Source organism: Leishmania infantum, chromosome 25 (genome assembly GCF_000002875.2).
Source record: "Leishmania infantum JPCM5 genome chromosome 25".
Classification (NCBI taxonomy): domain Eukaryota; phylum Euglenozoa; class Kinetoplastea; order Trypanosomatida; family Trypanosomatidae; genus Leishmania; species Leishmania infantum.
Window position 1 is genome coordinate 300,160 of NC_009409.2, and position 20,372 is coordinate 320,531.

The following is a 20,372-nucleotide window of genomic DNA, read 5'->3' on the forward strand; positions in this document are numbered from 1 at the left end:
CGAGCCAACCTACCTCTCCCCCCTTTCCTTGTCTTTGTGCGTCTCTCTCTCCACCACTACCACCACCTCTCTCTTTCTCGTCACTTATCGCCCCTGCCGTCGTCAAAGGTCGTTGTATCCCGCGCACCGCGCTCCTGGTCTTCTCTGCTGTCCTGCCGTACACACGCAGGGAAGGTGAGCTCCAAGCTTGCTGTCTGCTCTTAGCGCTCCGCTTCTTTTTCGCTGCAACGATCTCCTTTGCTCTCCGTCACAGGGCTTCTGGAATACGCGATTTGCTTGGTACATCCTTTTCCTACTTTAGTTTCTGCTGCGGCATCCGCGGGGCGTCAACGCCTAGGGAGGGGCGGGCTCTGGTCAGCGTCGCCGAGAAACGCAGTATCTAGGAGGTCGCCACTGTCGTCGTTGGTTTTGTTGGTGTCGCTGTTGATGGTGGCAACGTTGTTCATCGTACACCCGCACCGGTGCACACGTCGACGTCTTTTAACTCTTTATATTCTTCGATGGATGAACTCAACGAGAGACAAGCCTAAGCCCACTATTCTTACCGACTCACTGGCTTGTGAACGTGCCCACAGAAGCCGTCCGTCTGCCTCTCCCTCTCCGTCTTCCTCCAAGCCGCGTGTGATTGGTGTGTTGTTGTGTTCACCTGTCCAAATTTGTTTTCCCTGTGTGTTTGCTTGTATGCACTCAGAGCCATTTTGAATTCTTTGCGTTTTCTCGATCACACGCACCACGCACACACACACACACACTCGGCGTAAGTACGTGCGTTTGTGTGCTTCCCTTGCCCGCCCACGAAAGCTTCCTCTTGCCCCCCCCCTTCACCCACCCCCACCCCTTACTTGTGGTGCACCTTGCGTGCTTTCCCTCCCTTTCTTCTCGTCCCTTCCGTGCCCCCTCCTTTTGTGTGGTCGTCATGCAGTATGAGAAGCCCGCTGGGGTCATGCATGAGGTGATCCGGCGTGCCTTTGATGAGCTGCGCCTACACAACAATGCACAAGGCGCTATCACCATCGTTACACACGCTCTCGCCAACGCGGAGGGGCTGCCGCTGCTGAAGTCAGGCAAGGATCTCAATGGCAACACCCCAGCAAGCACGCCGCGAGCGGTTTTGTCGCGCAGCGACGGCGTCGTGGCACGTGTCCGTGACGCCACCGCTTCTGTCGTTGGCGCCCCCACTCTGAGCAGCATCAGCGAGAACGGCTACGACCATAGTGCACTCCGACCTCGTCTCGGTGGGTCCTCGAGCATGACCCGTACAACGCAGGCGGCGTCGTTGCAGTGGCTCACCGCCGGGAGCATCGGCGCTTCTGCGCCTTTGCCAACTTCCACCGCCAGCGCCACCGCCATTGCGTCGCTGCCTGCTGGGAGCGCAGAGTGCCTGAGCAGGCACCACTACTTTAATCGGACGCAGGTTCTGCGGCTGCTGCTCATCCGCTGCGAGGCCTACAGCGCCATGAAGCAGCACAACCGCGCATTGCAGGATGCACTGAACGCGGTCGAGGTGTCGGAAGGCCAGTCCGCGGAGGCGTACTTCGCGGTTGGCCGAGAGCAGCGCCGGCAGTTCAACATTGTGGAGTCCGCTAGCGCGTTCGACACAGCAGAGGCGCTGCTGCACTCCATGCAGCAGGCCGTTGCGGCTGGCAAAAACGTTGTGGATGGGTGGATCCAGGAGACGGTATCGGAGGAGGACTTTTGGGCCGAGCGTGGCTATCAAATGTCGGAGGTGCGGGAGCTCGGCATCACGCGGCGAGAGTACGAGCTGCAGGAGCGAGCAGCACACCGTGATAGTCTGTCGAACTCGGACAGTCCCCCGTTAAGCCCGCTTGGCCGGGCACGGACCGATCCGCTGAGCCCGGTGATAAGCGGCAGCAGTTGGCGTGGGCACGGGCACGGCTTCGAGCCGTCGTTTGCCGGCACCAGCGGCTCGGTGCTTGAGGTGCCGACCTCACTGAACGACTCCGCAACAACCCTTTCCTTCACAGGCGAGAGCGGCGCTGACTGCGGCGCCGCCGGTGCCGGGAATTATGCGCGTGACCTGCTGCAGTGTGGTTTGTCTTTGAACGAGCTGGCCATGTGGCGCCGTCTCTCCAATGAGTCGCGGGCGCTGCTTGCCATGCGCCAGTCGCACACCGTGCCGTCGACGCTGCTGGGGGCAACCATGACGCTGCTGGACCGGCGCATCGCAAGCGTTCGTGGTGGTCTCATCATCTCCATAGAGAACAACTTGAGTGTGCCGCTACGCTTCATTGGCGCCATGGCCCCAGACGGGCTTTATCACGACGCCTTCAGTTTTCCCGACGTCATCGCCAAGACGCACTGCGGCATCTCAATGCTGCACCCACGCGGGTGGGGAGGCTACTCTGGCTGCGTATGCTACGAGCTGCACGAACAGTTGAGCTGCTTCTTTTACTTCGAATGCCCTCTGCTGGGCTCGCTCAAATACGGTGTGCGCTTCGTCGAGCACCGCGCCTCTGACCTGCGCCGCGCCTTCGCGGAGATGTACAAGGAGACGGGTATCTACAGCATCGAGGGCGGCACGACGTCGTCGGCCATCAAATCACCGCCGCACATTAACAGCGGTGCGGCGGGTAGACACAACGGCGCCCGCATCGGGGGCAATGTGTCGATCCGCGGCGCGACGACGCCGCTGGCGACGACGTTGGCTAGCATGAACGCAGCGCGGGCTGCGATTCGTACGCCGCCGTCTGGAATCTGGATCGCATCGCACACCGCAGTGTCCGCGTCGAGGCGTCCGATCAAGGCCACGGCGCGTTTGAACGGCACTCAGGACATCGCCTTTTCGCTCTCCGAAGTACTGGCTGTGCGACTGCGCAGTGTGGAGCTGGCGCCTGCGCTCGAGTACGTTGGTGCCGCGACGCTCAAAAAGCTGAGCTCCGTCAGCCACCGCTACCGGGAGTTGGTGAACAACCTGCCGCCGCCGATGTTCTACGGCACTGGGAGGCGCTCCTACCCGGACTACTGTGTCGCCTCCGACCGGTACAGCTCGCCGTGGATTGTGCGGGACATGCAGCCAGTCACGTGGAAGCTCGTCTTCGACGGCCGCCTCGCCGATCAGGAAGAGTTCTCTATATCTGATGAGAGCGACATGCAGAAACACATCCTGTGCTTTTCGGCTGATGCGCAGACGAAGGTGACGGGCTACGTGTACTTTGGCGACAAGCGGTGTCTGCAGTACATCATCAAAGAGAGCTGGATTCCCTTCAGCAACACGCTCTACATCTCCACCCCCGTCGGCCGAACCTTTGCCAGCTGCGTGGCGACGAACAACCAGACTCAGTTCACCCTCTCGTTGACGAGCAGCGGCGGCGGCGGTAACACGAAGGGAGGCGCGGCCAAGGGCGGCGACGACGTGCTGTACTCGGCGCGCAAGCGTGTGCCGCCCGCCGGCGACGTTGCGACGCCGTCCGCGCGTGCCGGGGCCACCGTTGTGACGGCCACGGCCATTTCGACAGGAGTCGTGAGCGGAAACGGGAGTACCCTCCACAGCCGCGGCAGTCCAGCGCCTGCCGCGCTTGGTGTGGATTCCGATGCGGCCACTGGCATCGTGGAGGGTGCTAACAACGTCGGCGTCAGCGCGGCAAGGCGCGCCACGGCCGCGGACGCAGCATCGTCGAGGACCCGCGGCAGCTCTGGTGGGCTGGGCGTGCTCACCTTGCCGGTGACCACGGGAGGAATCGCGAAGGCGACTCTTTACTCTCCGAATGCCACTCTCTGCCCTTCTCCGGGGAAGCCATCTTCAGAGACCGCGTTCAACGGCACTTCGACCGCAGTCTCCATGACGTCTGGCAAGCCAGAGTACTATAGCATCTGGCGCTCACAGCGCGTCAGCGGCGGCGCTGTCGTCGGCAGTGTCTCCCCGGCCACGACGAACGGCGGTGCCGACATTGTGGCCGAGGTGAAAGTGAACCCGGTGCTCTACGGCATGGTGGCCAAGGGGTACTGCGCGGCCGAGATTACGCTCTACCCTGGCGCGGATGCGATGTTGGTATCCCTCATGTCCTTCTTGATGACGCGGTGGTAGCCGCACTAGCGGAAGGGTAGCGCCGTTTCCGTATAGTGATGGTGGCGTATGCCTTGAGTTATTGACCCCCTCCCCCATTGCCCGGCTGTATCACGCACACTCGTTGTGTGTCGCACATATTTTCGTCTGCTGCTGCTGCTTCCAGTTGGCATTCTGGTGTTTGTCAATGTGTGTGTGTACGTGTTCTTCTTTTTCTCTCTCCCTCTATCTCGGATGGTGGTGCTGAGGCCTCCGCCGTGACGCGCGCTTCTTGATGCGGTCGTTGTTGATGGTGATTTGTTTTTGCTCGTCGTGCTCGCTGTCCCCCTCCCCCTTCTTTTCCGTCGCAGCACTTGTCGCTACGGTGTCCTGCGCAAAGGGGAAGAAGTACGCCCCGAGAGACAGCTCTTCTTGACGCAGCTGCGAATGCGTGCGTGCGTGCGTGCGTTCGCGCACAGGATCTGGATGAGTGGGTAAGGAGTGAGACGAGATGAGTGGTCAACTCCTCCCACCATACCTGCAGTTACGTGCACACACGCACGCAGGCACGTGATTTGTTCTTCACGCTGCGTTGTTGTCCGGTTGTCGTCTTCTCTTCCTGGTTTTTTTCTGTGGTAGTGCTCCGTCTTTCCCTTCCCTCTCTACGTGTCGCATTTTGTTTTCCTCAGTCTCTCGCTCCATTGCATACACACACACACACACACACACACACACGCTGACAGCCGCGTCCGCCCATCCGCCAGACCCCCCCCCCTCCCCACCCTTCCCTCCTTCTCTTGCTTCCCTCGCGGTATGTGTCGTGCCGGACCTGCGAGGATGGCGGTTGTGATGATAGACGCCTTCAACGAAGAAAACGGGAAGCCGAGAAACAAAAAATGAAAACGCCGACAGGGATGCCGCTCCTCCACCATTGCCATGCCTCGACCACGTGATGCGCTCTCTCTCCTCCCTTCTCTCCCTTCTCACTCCTCCTCTACGTGTGGCGCTCCTACAACCCGAGCGGCTCGCCCCTTGTTGCCTACCCCTTCTCCCACCTCCCCTGTAGAGCGACTGCAAACCGGTGCATTCACCAAACCCCTCTCCGCACACTTAACCACCCACACCCGCACGCCCTAAGTGCCACCCGCCATCACCTTCTTTCCTTCCTCTCCCTTCCGCACACAGCACAACCCAACACGTAGGAACGCTCAAGGTGTTAATACTGCGCTCCTCCTCGCACGTGTCTGTATCTGTAACCTTGTGCGTGTATCCGTGCGCTTCCTCTCCAGTCACAGCGCCTCGAAGATTATTTGCCTTTCATATATGCGTGTGCGGTGGTTTCGCTGTCGTCATCGTTGTCTGCGGTTGATTTCACGGTCGTTTACACACGTCGCTCCTTCTCGTTTTTCTTTTTCCATCCGACCACGTGATTGACGGGCTCGAGCTCTACCTCCCTCCCCCCCCACACACCTCCTGCCTTTTACACCTGTCCCTCGTGGTGCATACACGCATACAAGCCCCCCCGACCCGCACCTCTCCCCATCCCTTTCACTCTCCCTATGCGGAGTGGCAGGGTCCTTGCCCTTGTCGAGGTTTCTTTCGTTTCGCTTGTGTTGGTTGTTGTGGTGGTGAGGACATTGGCCAACACATCGTCGCGAACTTCTGCTGGACGGCCGCCCTCGTCAACTTCCCTGTGGCCTGCTTGCTTACCCTGCACTTCTGCTCCGCTGCTTTCCGCCTCATACTTCGTCTCGACCATCGTTTTTCCCTCGTCCACCCTCCCCCTCCTCCCTCCCTCCTCTGCGCATCCCTGCTGATTGCTCGGGCAAGAGCGAAAGGAAAAAAAGGGCTACCTGGCACACGGCGTCTGTGTAAAGTGTGCGCGCGTACGTAGCGATCCAGTCGCTCCGGCGGCTTATCACGTCGTTGTCCGGTATCGTCGTCGTAGCCGCGTTTTTCGTCTTTCTCATCTTTCCTTACATCGCCTCTGTGCAGTTCGACGTATCTGCGCTTCACGAATATCTCAAGACCCCTCTCCCGATACACGCGCGCACACAACTTACTGAGCCAAACACGCGTAGGTTGACTCCACGCCGCGCGCGCGTCCTTGCGCGGTTGTTCTGCGCCCCGTCGATTCACGCTCCCGCTCTGAGCAAGGGAAAGAGTGTGGGAGGGGAAGCAGATCCACACAGAGGACCAGCTCACCCCCATCCCCTCCCCTCCTTCCACGACAAAACTCTATCATCAGGCGCGCACTCGTGTGCAGCGCTACAGGGCGCCCTTTCGTGTGCGTGTGTGTGTGTGCCAAGCGCGAGTAGCGAGCTTGTGAAGCGGAGCAGAGCAACACGCAGTCCCCGCCGCTGCCGAGTATCGAGCGCCCTTGGGAAACCTTCTTGCGCTTCCAAGTGGAGTGCGGAGTCGTTCGCGCCGCGTGCACACAAGCCGGAGGCACGCAATGAGCTGCCCCGCCGATGCCGCCAAAACTCGGACAGCGAAGTGCGCACTTCCACCTCCGGCGCCTCCACTGTGCGAGGGCTGGCTCGAGAAGTTCGCGCTGTGCCGCGGCATGTTCACCAAGAAGGGGTGGCGCCGCCGCTACGCGTTTGCGACTCATGAGGGGCTCGGCCTGTGCCACGCAAACCCGCGCGACAAGGGCAGCGGCCTCGCTGGACGCCCACTACAGATGCTGCACGCCAAGTCGTTTATTCCGTTTGTGAAGAAGCGGAATGGCGAGGTGGAGCTGCAGCCGGTGTACGTTGTCGACGACGTCAGCGCCGCGCGACACCCCGAGGCGCCGCAGAAGAGCCACAACGGCATCTGTAGCGAGACGGTGTCCCTGGCTGAGGGGGGCAGCAGCACCGCCTCCTTGCGCGACCTGACGAGCAACGGCAGCAAGTGTACTTACTACTACTTTGGGCTCAGCTTTGAGGAGCGCCGCAAGCGATACCTGCTGCTGCTCCGTACCTCCTCGCCGCAGGATTACATCATGTGGACCACCTATTTGCCCCTGTACGTGCACGAGGGCAGCGCGTCGAGGATTGTGCCAATGGGCCATCCGTTAGAGGCCGGCCGCCCGCAGCCGATCGACCTCAACTACAGGCGACTGACTGAGAAGCGCGAATCGATGCTGCCGAGCACGGTCACCTTCTACATCGACCCCGACCCGTGCACCGTCGACGAACATGTGAAGGTCCGCCGCTTGTGCCTCGACTGGGACGAGGGCGAGCGTCGACGGCTCTTCACCTCCGCCGTGGACCGCGTGCGCTCGCTGTGCGGGATTTCTGAGAGCACCGCGTCCGCGAGCATCGCCAAAATGCAGGACAAGAGCGAGGAAGAGTACCGCAAAGTCGTATCCTCTCTGTTCGAGGAGCTGTCCCCGGCGGTGCCCGAGTCCGAGGAGAAGCATCCTCCGTGCCACAAAGACAAAAGTATACCCGAGCGTGGCGTTGCCGCAACCGCTAGCGTAGGGGTGGCCGCGCGCAGTGCCGGCGCGGCGCACCCGCCCGCGACGCGCATCGACACGGCCGAGGGTGCTGCCAACGATTTGAACATGAGAGAGAGCTCAAAGCAGTCGGCTAGTCGACGCTTCTCTTCTAGCCTCCTCGTCGGTGGTGACGGCGCTGGCAGTGGGGGCAAGGAAGTGCGCAAGCACCCGAAACTAGAGAACGGTGGCACCGCTGCCTACTCGAGTCTGAAGATCTAGCGAGCAGCAACACAGGCTGTGCGTGTGCCGTCAAAGGAGGAAGGAGGCAAACTATGCGCCATTCATATTCGGAGCGATACGGTCTCTCTGTCTCTCTCCCCCGCTGCTTCCGCTTCCTCGTTGTCTCATCTCTGCCCGCCTTCCTGCCATGTGGGACGTCGTCGCTGAGGAGAATGGCACCGTACCTTCATTGACTCTGCCCGTCGGCTTTTGATCACGTTGGCTGCCTTTGGGCTGCATTCCCACGTGTGGAATATGTAGAAGCCCCTCCACTCTCCCTTTATCTCTTCCCCCCACCCCAGCATGCGCCAACGGTGGGCAGAGGGCTCTCACTACGGGCTGGGGCAAGGTGCGCCTTCGTCTTTCTGATGCCTTTATATATTTTTTCTTTGTCTGTTCGCACCCTCGCACCCACATCCTCTACCTCACACAGGCATCTGCGTATGTGTGTGTGTGTGTGTGTCGACGTCTCCTCCGTTCTGGAGTTGTTGTCATCTGCTGTTATTAAAAAAAAAACGTGTTTCTTTCTCCTGTCCAGTGTGGCCCTTTCTGTTCATGTTGTTGTTTGTTTATGGAGCCGACGTGTCGCGCTTCACCGACATCGCGTGCCGTCGAGTGTGCTAGTGTGCCGATTCATATAGGCCGTATGCTTGCTGCGTTCCACCCACACCCTTTTTCTGCTCCAGCGCGGCCCCTTCAGGCGGGTGGCACCTCTTCGTATCTTGTGCGTCTCCGCTGTTTTTTTTTTCCTTCGGGGCGGGAGAGGGCTGTTCGTGAGCGTGTGCGTCTCACGAAAGACGGGAGGAGAGGGGGGCACCTCAGCGCGTAGTACCACAAAGGCTCCAGTGCGCCTACTCGGTGTGGGAAAAGGCCAGGCAGAGCCCCTCTATCCCCTGCTAATGCTGAACCACTTGTGGTGGTGACAGAGCCATGCACCTACGACGCAGGGCAGGTCAGAGCGCTGCATCGCTGCTGATATCGGCGGTCAGGTCCTGGATGACGTGGCGTCGGAGCGACGTGCGGCAGTGAACATGTTTGTGCCATCCACATGCTGAGCGAAAGGTCGGCGTGACCGGAATGTGCCTCTCACCCGGCCCTCGCACTGCCCACTGGTGGATGCAGCCTGAGCGCCACCCTCGAGGTGTGTGTGCACCAGGTGGCGACCGGCCTGACTGGGAGCGGCTGTGATGCCGCCCTGCCCAGCAGGTGGGTTGGCAGAGTGTGGGGCGGATGCCGTGCGCAGATGACTGAGTCGGCACATCGCTGTAACACAGCGTGCCTGAAACTTCCTCGCCCCGCGTGATGGGGGCCTGTGACCGGCGTGGTGGAGTGAGGCCCAGGCTGATGCTCTATCTCAGAGGAACAGGCGCGCGACCAAAGAATCGAAAAGCGTCTCTTTTGGTGCGCATGGGCGTGTGTATGTCACTCGTGCCGTTTATGCGTTGCTGTTTTTTTTTTCGCGTTAATACTTTCATTTCCGTGATTATATTGCCAGGTGCGCTGTTTTCTCTCTGGTGTGGCTCGTAAGCGCTTGTGTGCTGTTCTCTCGGCAGCGCGACAGACGAACTGCGAAGCTGCAACCTCCTCTGCTGTCTTAGTGCTCCCTCCCGCGCCGCTCAAGCGGGCGGTGAAGTAGTCGTCTCACGCGTGTCTCTGGGCATGAAGGTATGTGGATGTAATGCATTCGTCTCTGTGTCGGGGTTCCCCTGCCGCAGGAGTGCAGTTCGGAGGGACTGGAAAAGGCGAAGGTAAGGCGGCAAGGGAGCACGGCGGGTGTAGGCGAGGAAGAAAGGAGACGGTGCCCCCGCTCGGAGTAGGTGGCGAGCGGTGATGTGAGCGGGACGAAAGCGAAGGACGCAGAGTAAGTGGGACGGTGACCTGCCTAGCTTAGCGCCTTATTATTATCATTTGTGTATGTTCTGTTTGGTTCTGTTTTTTTCGTCATCGACTTATGTGTTTGGTAGCATAGCACCCCACCCCACCCCGGCCTGGACAGGGCTTGGGGAAGGGCGAGAGGAAAAAAGAGAGGGAGTACGTTGCTGTGCACGAGCGATGTACGAGGGCATATACGTCCTCCCTCCCCTCCTCCCTCGAAGCAAAGCCAACACTCGCACCGGCAGGCGCACACACACACACGCATTCATTTTACCGCACGCTTGCACCAATGCGTGCATGTATATGTGTATGCGTGTGCGCACCTCTGTTGCGGCACGAAAAGGAACCCTTCTGTTCTTCGCACTTCCTATACACACACACACACACACACACCTTCCACTCCACCAGTGTCTTCACATGGCTCCTCTTATCACCATCAACCCTGTGCGCCTCCTCTCTGATGCCGCTTTCTCGCCCTGTTCGTGCATGAGTTTGCGTGAGTCTGTCTCCGTCTCTCTCTCTCTCTCTCTCTCTGCACGTTGGCCTGGCCTATGCATGTCGCCTCATGAGTTATTGCCCTTTACGTATGCGCCGTATCGTTCCAGGCGAGTGTGTGCAAGTGTTGTGTGCCCGTCTTTTGCCCTTCTCTCCCCCCCCGCCCTTTGTTCTTCATTGTCTTTTCTCTGCTCACGTCTACCTCTCCGTGGAAAGAGGTTGACGACGCGTGTAGATGCCGATATACATACATGTATGCGTGTGCGCGCGCCTAAGTTTATTGTGTAGGACCTACGTTGTATCGTCATCTCACTTGTCCCTCCTTCTTTATGGCGGTGATGCGGTATATGAGCCACATTCTCATCTGCTGCCTCACACCTCACATGTACTGTCATGGTCATCGCCTCTCTTGTTCTTCAATGTTCTTTGCTGTTTCCTGCGCCTGTGTGGTCTCGTGTGCTCCCCCTCCCCCTTCTCTTCTTCCTGATGGGTGCTCTGTTATTATGGCCCTCGCTCCTTGTCCCTCGTCCTCCCCCCTCCCCCTCCTCGCTCCTCTCTTCCACTCGTTGGCTTTTTGTACACTCACCACGTACGCCTTCACGCACGCGCACAAGGAGAGTACAGAGCGAAGGAAAGGCCGAAGATGTATTGTGTGCCGAAACAAAAAAGCGATGAGGGAGCGGCGGCTGAGGGACAGCAACGTGAAAAGTGATCGATGCATGCACGACTACGCAGCTGCTGCTCCCCATCCCCCTCCCTCTTGAAAGTGATCCGCACGCAGACGTGTGCACCTGCATGCCCTTGAGCGGTCCTCTTCTCGCACGTTGGCATTCCTATCTTTTCCCCTTCTTCTTTTGTGTGCCACCGTGTGTGCTTGGACTGTGTGTTGTATGTCTGCATGTGTGTCTGCCAACCTGAGGTTGATGTCTCCTTGCCGGTTTTTCCTGATCTCTTTCTCCATCTCTCCCCTACCCATCCCCTGCGGGCCTCCGTTGCTCTTGTGTGTGCATGTGTGCGTGTGTCTCGCTGATCTCTTCACCCGCTCCCTAGTCGATGCTTTTCCTTTTTTTTTTGGTGCTTTCCGTCTCTCTTGTCGGCCTCCCTCTCGGCGGCGGTCTGCGCTCAGCCCCTCTGCTCGCCGCCTCCCCATTCCCTCTTCCCACTACCACCACCGTCCCTCTTCCGTGTCTGCTACGCGCACATCGTCACGTTTTACGTTGTCTCGCCTCTGCATAGGAGGGGCCTTTCTTCCGGTCTGTCTCTCTTTCCCTAGACCTGTGCGCTGCTGTTCACTAAGCGTGGGCGCATGTGTGAGTGTGTGCTTGCGCGACCAAGGATCTTGCATCCCGCACGCATGTATACGCGCTGGAAGGACGTGGACTCTGCATGAGCACGCACACGAGCACCAACGTCGGATCTCGTGCAACCTTCACGCTCTCACCTCACTGGCTGTCGCTGTCGTATTATTGTTATTTTTTCTTTTATGTACTTCCGTGTGGTCGAGAGCGTCAGAGGTGACTGCTCCAGATCGAGGTAGACGGAGAACACGCTCACAAGCCAAGCCAGCCAACCATGAAGCCATCACCGACAGAGGAAACAGCAGCGGCACGCACAAGGCATGAAGGACAGAAAAGAGAACAACAATCAACGCAAGGAGGTGCGTGAGTGAGCAAGAGGACCACGGCAAGGGAAGCCCACGTGGTGCCTCGCACGTTTGGCGGTGCCTGCATGTGTGTAATTGTTGCGCCCCACCCTGTCCCCCTCTCCATTCTTCCGTTACCCGCAGTCTGCCGCCATTGTACAACGGCTTCGTTGCTTGAGGCAACGGTGATGGCATAGATATGTACCCGGTTGATGAGTCGATGAAGTCTGCTTATCGCATGCACCAACCGTCGCACCTACGCCTGTCCTCTTCTTCCTCGTCACCGTATCCATTGTCTTGGGTCAGGCTCTACGGTTTCGTCTGGAGTGTGTACATTCTTTCCCTTTTTGTTGGGCTCTCTGCTCCGCTCGCTCCGCCCCTCCACGGAAGCCGCACCCATACGCCTACGCAGTCGCGTATACTTCTGTATGAGGAAGAGACGGGGTGGGGCACACAGCGAGAAATAAATAGAATAAAAAGGTGCGTGGAGCGGCAGGTGACTTTTATAGCATGCGCTCTGTGCGCCTCCCGGCGAAGTAACCGCGCGACCAGAAACCACAACGAAACAATCTGACGACGTTGTTCGTCCTGCACGCACGCGCTGATACGTTGACAGGCGCATCCTGACGTCTGCGCGTGAACGCATATGCGTATAGATAACGCGGAGGCGAAGAGACGAGAACAACAAGAACGAAAAAAAGTTCGAGAGACGGTGAGACACGGCTCCCAGGCTTCGGTATCGCGTAGAAGGAAGGTAATAGTCGTCACCCCCCCCCCACACACACAGACAGACACACAGACACACGTGTGTGTCTGTCTTAGTCGTGCATGGGGTGCCACACGTCACGCACTTTCTGCACGGATGCCCACGATACTGCGGCTGCGACAGGTGCCGCCACGCAGTTGTCCACGTACGCCGGCGCACCGTTGGATGCAGTGGTCGCCTACGAGCGTGCGGCGCTGCGCCTGTCGCACGATCTCAGCCATCTCAGACGCAGTGCGGAAACGACTACAGAGATAGCGCTGGTACGCAGCATTGCTTCCGCGCCGACGGGTAGGAACGGTCCGGCAACTGCGTCACAGCCTCCACGGCGTCCTCTGCTTCGGGCTTGCATCGACGTGCAAAAAGCGTTGCGACGGCAGCATGAACAGAGGCGACACCACCGTCACATGTACAAAGAGGTGGTGACGGTGGAAACTGCTTACCAGGATGGAGTCCCGGTGCTGCTGCAGGAGCTTGCCTGGGAATGGTGCAGCAGTGCAGCGGGAGAGCGTCAGGGTAGAGCCAGTAATGCTGGCAGGCCACCTGCGCTGAGTGCAGAACAGATGGCAGCGTGGAAAACCCGCACCGCACAGCTCCTATACGCCTATGTGAGCTCACGGAGATACAAGAAGGCGCTGCGGCGCGCGAGGAAGGCGGCAGCGACTGGCGCGAGAGTCCGCCACCCTGCTGCAGCATCAGCAGTACGACGAGGTGACGAGGTCAGGAGCGACGGTGAGCACGGTGCGCCTGAGCCGCTTGTGTTTCGCACCTTGTTCAAGTCATATGCCGAACTGGGCCGCTCGCTGATCACATCGCACAGCGCTGCCGTTGGTGCTGCGGCGCGCTCTTCTTCTGCGGTCAATTCCAGAAGCACTGTGACACCATCAATGTGGTGCGCGGTGCTCTGTCGGTTTGTGAGTGCGCTTCCCGAGCCTCTGATGCCATCCTTGTGCAGTCGTCGTCTCGAGCCCTTCGCTGGCGCGCTCCCAAGCAGGTCTGCTGCCGCCACGACACCTACGTCAACCTCTCATGCGGCATACGCGGCTGTGCGCCGAGTGGTTTCGGAGTCGTTCATATCAACCGACGTGGTTGCATACATCACGTTTTGCTATATCCTCGACCTCGTCCATGAGCACCGCGCCGAGTTGACCGGGGACGAGGTGGAGGCCGTGGCGAAGGCGATCGTGCGGGAGCCGAGCCTCGCCCAGACGACACGCGAGGTTGCCCACGCTTGCGACCCTGAAGCGCGCATGTTTTGGCCTCCGCGAACGTCAGTGGCTGCGTCATCAACGGCTGCTTCTGCTGCTGCCATGGTGCGTGAGAAAGTACCGGGAGAGGATGGCAGACGCAGCGTGAAGAGCATAAAGGACGAGAGTGGATGGAAGGGAGTCGCTGCTGCTGGGGGTGGAGAAACTGGTACGCACAGCCAACTCGCGGCAGCAAAACCAGCTGTATGCGCCGACGTGGAAGTTGCTAAGACGCCAACTCCATGGACGGCACCTGCCGCTGCAGGCGGTGGGATGCGGCGACCGCCCACGTCGTCTTCCAGCGCCACTGGCAGTGAGGAAGACGACAGCGAGAGTGATCGCCACTCTCCGGCCGCGGCGGCTCGCACCATCCCAGCTGCCGCCCAACCAACGGAGGACATGCACCGCGCTTCACCTGTCCCAAAGCAGGGCTCTTCGAAGGCTAAAGCCGCGGCAGGGTCTCACCTGCAACCAGATCGAAAGGAGCGCATTATGGCCTCCAGCGAGGTGCCTTTCTTGAAGGGTACTTCTTCCGTCGGCGAGAGCAGCAGCTCCGTTGTATCTGAGCACCGTCGCTACGTCGCTCAGCGTAGCGCCAAGCAACTGCTGTCTCCTTCAGGGGACGAGAACGTGCAGCGCCCTAGCGTGCTGGCGAGCCGCCCAGATCTCACTGCTTTATCAATGAGCAGGCTCAACTCCGCTCTGTACCCATCTGCGCTCGAAGACCCGGCGGCGTTGGAAGCGGAAGCTGAGGGTCTGCGATGTGCCTTGCAGCGGTTCAGCGAGTCTTCGCTGTCCGCGACAGCCAGCATCCGCAGCCACGACGACGGCGACGGCATCCATTCACGCTCCCCAAGCGGGGAGAGCGGCTCTCCACAAGGTGGTACCTCTACCGACAACGTCAGCGCGTCCTTGGCGCCGGTGCCGCCACGACCACCGCGGCTATCGTCCTCACATCGCGTCACGCTAACCCCCACCTCTTTCCAACGAGATGAGCGCCACCTATTGCCGAAATGCGGCGGTGCTGCAACTCCCACACCGGCGGTAGCCCTGCTGCCTCCCCCCTTGGCGCAGAGGTCCGCTGCACCGCTGCCGGCAACGGCCTTCCGTGCGCAGGCGGAACAGCCGCTTCTTACAGCTCTCATGGTCGCCAAGCAGCGCTTTCTGGCGGCGCTGAAGATGAGTCCTGCAAGAGGGACCGCCGCCGCACTTTCGCCACCGCAAACCGCAGAGGTTGTTGACCGGACCGCCGCAGACGGCAAGGGCTGCTCAGGCAGCTTCGTTGATCGTCGCCTTGAAAATGTGATGGCTTGCGCGCGCGAAATGGGCTGGACGTCACCCGAGAGCCTCATCGAGTCTCTCAAGGCGGCGCAGTGGCACTCGCACGGCAAGACGCCGGCGATCACCGGGGCAGAAGCAGCGGCGCTGTCGTCGTCACACGTGCCTGCGTTTAAGTCGGATGCACTCAGCTCTTCGTGTGATTGGCATGCTCCACCGCGCCTGCCGCAGCCGCGCGCAGAGGCACCGCATCAAGCGAAAAAGGGCGCGGCCGTCTCCGGCGCCAACTCCTCCATCACCGAGTGTTGCTCTGGGCACGGCCCAGTGAGCCAGCAGCCCCACACGCCCCACCAGGGAACTGACGCATGCCACGCCTTCCCCTCCTCTCGAACGGAGTCCGCCGATTCAGCGATGCGTGTCAAGGCGACGCGCGAGCTCCGCAGCGGTGGTGCTGCGCACCCGGGCCTCCCGGGCGAGTCGCTGCTCTCGCCACCAGCGGCTGAAAGCAGCCGTGTGGCTGGTACTGGGCATGCGTATCTTCCTGCTCCTCTGCAAGGTCATGAAGGTCTCGTGAGCTCCGGCCTCACTAACCCCCTCACAAAACCGACTATGCCCGCCAGTGCCACCGCCGGCGCTGCGGCTGCACAGCCTTTGATCGAGTTGGAGCAGGAGCTAACGAAGCTGCGACATCTGGTACGCACGCTCGAGTCGAAGCAGTTTGTTCACGCTCACCAGTCGTCTGCACAAGCGTCCGAGTTACAGGCGCAATGTGCGGAGCTGCAGCATCAACAGCTTGCGCAGGCGAAGCAGCTGCGTCTCGCTCGTGCACGTCTGATGTCCGTGGGGAATGAGCTGGAGGACTTGCGCTATGTGAAGACGCACCTGCAACTGCAGCTGACGGTGTCCCAACAAGAGACCGCACGGCTGCGAGACACGCTGCTGAGAGGTGAAACGCGCACGTGACGTGCAGTAGCCCGCTCTTACACCGGCGTGCATCACAGCGTGCATCGTGCGCTTGCGTGCGTACGTGCAGGCGCGTGACCCATCATGTGAGAGGCAAGTCGAAGCAGACGGACAACACGCAAGCATGCAGACCCAGAAACGCACGTGCATACGTGTGGGTCATACTTGTCTGCCTCGCATCTCCTTCCACCTCCTCAACGCTGGCATGCGTTTGCGTGCATGTGTGGTCGCCCGTGCACAAGCAGTCCGGATGCGTGGGCTACAAGGTGATCCGCACGTGCGCGCTGTCTCCGTGCTTTCGTGTGCTGCCACTTTGCTTTCTCCTCTTTCTACAGCGCGTGTGTGTGCGCGCGCCTGAAGGTACTCACATAGACCCGCACGTTTCTCGACTCGCCCTTGCTCTCATCCGCAAAGCAGGGGTGCAGTGAACCTCCGGCCATCACGGCCGGCATGCGGCTTCTCGATCACCTGAGGTTGGTCACCGTCTTGCGCTCCGCCGTCGCCCCCTCTATCAGCGCTGGGAACCAGAGGAGGGGGGGACGCGGAGAAGAGGATCGCGAGAGAGCAAGCAGACTCCGCAGACGCGTGCGCAACGGTGCCGCGCATTTGCACAGCCGGCCTCCGCTCCTCTTCATTCCTCTCTCGCTGTGCTGTACACCGTTCGTTTTCTTGCCTTGTTTTTGGCTTCCTCAACTCATAGATGACGCTGCAGCCAGCGCACGCAGGCACACGCACATCCACGTCATTTCCCTTCTTGTCTGCCTTCTCCCCAACCCCTCCGCCCCACCACCCCACAATGTTCAGTGGGCCTTACCGCCCGCGAGTGGTGCCTGTGCCGGCCAGTGACGATCAGAAACTCATAGAGAAGACGACCGACTCGGCCGCCGACGACTTCGGCACCTACCCGGCACTGCAACACCAAACCAGCAACGCTTGCAATCGGATTGGGGGCATGGGCTCTTCGTCAGCGGATGACCCTCAGACATCACTGCCGCTGTGTGACATCCCGTGGAATCGCCTTTGCGACGCTAGCGCGCACAGCAGCCCACTCAGGCGTCATTACCATGCCGATGAGGTGCCGCCGTCTTCCTCGGTAGTCACAGCAGCGCCGTCCACAGCTGCCTCACATCGTTACCAACAGCTAGCAGCGCAGCACCTCTATGGCGCAGCGAGCAGCATCCCAGCGGCGGTGTTGGCGCCGAGTTCTATCACACCAGCCACTGGTGGCTCTGGCACTGCCGTCAGGACTGTGCCCTTCTCCAAACTGCGCTACACAGACTCACGTGGCCACCCTCTTCCCAGTGCACACGAGGGCGGGTCTCTGCTGCACGGAGTGAAGCGAGGCGGCGGTAGCGGCGGCCCAGCGCTAGACAACCCCGCCGTAGGCTCTAGCGCACAGCGTGGGGCCGCCACGGAAGGGTGCACTGAATCGAATGAGCTGAGCGCACCCAGTACATCGGCGGTGACGACTGGAGAAGCATTGCGCTCGTCTTCAGTTCAGGGGCTTGGTGATGGGCATTCAACGAGTGCGATGAAGCGATCCGCGTCCGCGTGCGAAGCCTCTCAGCTCTCGCCAACGCAGTCGCGGTCGTCGACGGCGGCGCCATCGTCGAACGCAACCGTGACCGTCACAGCAGATGATTGGCCACGGAGTCGCGGCAGTGCGACGCGGCGTCAGCTACAGCGACAGCTCCAGCGGCAACGGTATCGATCGTTTCCCTCGCGCATTACAGCTCCAGCGACATCCACCGCGGGCAAGCATCCGCAGCCGCCGCGCACGGCGCACTGGGCGGTGAAGCTGATCGAGGACTTTGTGACACAGGTGGCGGTGCAGCAAGAGTCGGCGGCGACGGCACTGACGATTATGCCGTTCTACAGTGCGGCAAGTGCTTTGGGCAGGAGAGCGACCGCTGGTGGTCGCGACGCCACCACAACAACCACTGTCGCTGACCTCACTGCGACCTTCTTGTCCTCACGCTACGGGGCGCTGCAGTGGCGCCCCATACTGCACGAGTTTGCTGCCTGTCTGCACCGCTATCGAATACTCAGCCCCACATGCGCGGTGTTCCGCGAGTACTTCATCCATGTCGACGCAGAAAACCTCGCCGACTTCCACTTGTTCTGTCGTCTCTACGCCGCTGGCGATATTCAGCACTGCTCGACGGTAGAGACGCGGCGTGTGGCGCTCGCGACAGCCGCCGCTGCAACCGTGCACACCATCGTGTCGCGCCGCTACATCGACGAACGAGAGGTGGGCGATCGACTGCAGCGCATGCTGCAGTATGTAGTGCTGATTGACTGCGCACCCTGCATCGTCGTCGGGGCGGACGGTGGAGCCGCCAGCCGCGCTGCGTCAGGTGTTGTGTCGATGTCTCGTCAGCCCCGGGTGCGTGTACAGTATCGTTACGCCCGTGAGCCTCCCGCCCGCGCAAAGTGGGTGCCGCAACGACGACATCTCACTGCTGACGAAATCCGCAGGGTCAAGAAGGCGGTGCTTGGTTGGATGGAAGAGGCGGCTCGCAAGGGCACTTGTGGGCGCGGCTGCGGTGCGGTGGGGCCGTACGAAGCGGTCGATACGGCAGACGACGCGTGGCCTGAGGCTGCAGAGGGGGTTGATCTGCAGCGTGTGTCGTTTGACCGCGAGGGCCGGGTGGATGCGTATGCGCTGTTGCAGGCGACCCTGGAGGCGGTGAAGCTGGTGTGCTGCAGCCGTCACCCTTCGCCTGCAAGACGCGACGAGGATGCGGGGCACGTTGACGATGGCGACGGTGTCGTCAAGCGGATCGAAAATGCGCCTGGGCGCTCCCAGCACCTTCAGCAGCAGTATCGGCCGGTGAAAAACACTGCCCGCAGTCCGCAACTGCTGCGGGAGCTGGTGCCGCCACCGTCGCAGGCGTACATGTATCCACTGGAGGAAGTGAACCTGTCTCCCCCGCGGCCTCAGCACCGCAGTTCTGTGCAGAGGCCCACACAGCCCGAAAGCGAAGACGATGACAGCGCTGAGGCTCGGTGCATGACACAGACGTGCCAAGAGCCCCCCTCCATGCCATCTCGCACGTCGGTCTCCACCGGCGTCTCGGCTTCCCGTGTGTTGGCGGACAGCCTTTTGTTGTCCCCGTCCTGCAACAACGTTGTTTCACAGCTCCGCGGCAGCAGCAGCAGTAGCCGTCATTCTAGTTCACTGCACCTCTGTCCATCTGCCGGACAACGAACATCTCCGCTCTCACCATGCCGGCGGGTGGCGGCAGCAACGGGGCGCCGTGGTAACTCGCCCGCAAGTCGGGTGCAGCGGCGGGGTCAGAACAAAGGGGAAAGGGAGGTGGAGGAGAGCCGGCCTCGCTCGTCGCGCGACGGGCCCCACCCCCATCACCCATACGCGACACAGTTGCACGGCAATCAGCTGTGGGTGGAGGCACAGCAGGAGGCTGCGGCAGCGTCGCAACGGCGAGACAGCTGCTGGCGCGACCACTACCCGCGCATCTACCCGCGTGTGCAGCTCACTCCATCGCCTCGAAAGCCCACCAATGGCGCATGCGCAGCGCACGCCGCCTTTGCATTATCATCTTCTCCAGTGGATGCCACCAGTGACTCCATCGATGCGGAGCTGCGCCGACGCCAGGCACGCGGTCGTGGCGGTGACTTGATCGAGCCGCGGCAGATGATGGCCAACTCGGTCGATCTCTTATCGTGTGCGCGCCTTGCTGATGGCCTTCAGCTGCCCAGGCCGTTTTCCCCAGTTGACCCACCAGCTTCCACGGTCACGCACCCTTCGCGCATTCATTCTGCCGCGGCGAGGTCGTCAAGCTCTGCAGCTCCCGCGGCACGAGCGATCCGTGCCGATGACTGCACAACAGCCAGCTCATCGCTCGCCGCTCTCTCGCCGCGCACCATGCCGTCTTCGACGGCTGCTAAGGTCGGTGTCGCCTCTGCCGGGCCTCACGCCAGCCACGAGGACGCGGCAGCCATGGCGAGCAACACAGTTTTGTTAACCGATGAAGAGCGAGCAATGCTGTATCAGCTGGAGATCGCCCTGGACCGACTCGACACGCAGCACCAACGCAATCACGTGACCATCGCTTCTACTGCGGTGGCTGGTGCGACTGCTGCGAGAAAGGCATATTGATAGAGGCATCTGTGTGCGTGTGTGTGTTGCTGCTTCGAAGGCGCTAAACTGAATCGGTAGTCAACTGAATGCACACTTGCCTTCCACAATGCAGGGTGGTAGTGGTGCGGGTCTTGAGGACATGGCGACTGGACAGAGGGCCATGCGAAAGGGGCATACATTACCTTTGTGGGAGCGCGCGCAGTCCACCTGTTTCGCTCGCGGGATCATCTCTCCGGGTCCCACATCCGCCGTCTCGTTCTCTCAAGCGAGCGAGGGGCTCAGAAAGAGGAGACTCGAC

The 20,372-nt window shown here is 60.6% G+C and overlaps 4 protein-coding genes across 4 annotated transcripts; all 4 read left to right on the plus strand.

Moving 5' to 3' along the window:
• Window positions 1-916: 916 nt before the first annotated feature.
• On the plus strand, window positions 917-4,045 carry LINJ_25_0860 (conserved hypothetical protein; the record flags this gene model as incomplete). Its single annotated transcript, XM_001466079.1, has 1 exon — window positions 917-4,045. One exon carries the CDS (start codon window positions 917-919, stop codon window positions 4,043-4,045), a length of 3,129 nt encoding a protein of 1,042 aa, XP_001466116.1.
• Window positions 4,046-6,569: 2,524 nt separating this feature from the next.
• On the plus strand, window positions 6,570-7,706 carry LINJ_25_0870 (conserved hypothetical protein; the record flags this gene model as incomplete). Its single annotated transcript, XM_001466080.1, has 1 exon — window positions 6,570-7,706. One exon carries the CDS (start codon window positions 6,570-6,572, stop codon window positions 7,704-7,706), a length of 1,137 nt encoding a protein of 378 aa, XP_001466117.1.
• A 4,840-nt stretch (window positions 7,707-12,546) lies between these two features.
• On the plus strand, window positions 12,547-15,969 carry LINJ_25_0880 (conserved hypothetical protein; the record flags this gene model as incomplete). Its single annotated transcript, XM_003392549.1, has 1 exon — window positions 12,547-15,969. The coding sequence occupies one exon, from the start codon at window positions 12,547-12,549 to the stop codon at window positions 15,967-15,969; it is 3,423 nt and encodes a 1,140-aa protein (XP_003392597.1).
• A 796-nt stretch (window positions 15,970-16,765) lies between these two features.
• LINJ_25_0890 (conserved hypothetical protein) lies at window positions 16,766-20,092 on the plus strand (the record flags this gene model as incomplete). Its single annotated transcript, XM_001466081.1, has 1 exon — window positions 16,766-20,092. One exon carries the CDS (start codon window positions 16,766-16,768, stop codon window positions 20,090-20,092), a length of 3,327 nt encoding a protein of 1,108 aa, XP_001466118.1.
• Between the last annotated feature and the right edge of the window lie 280 nt (window positions 20,093-20,372).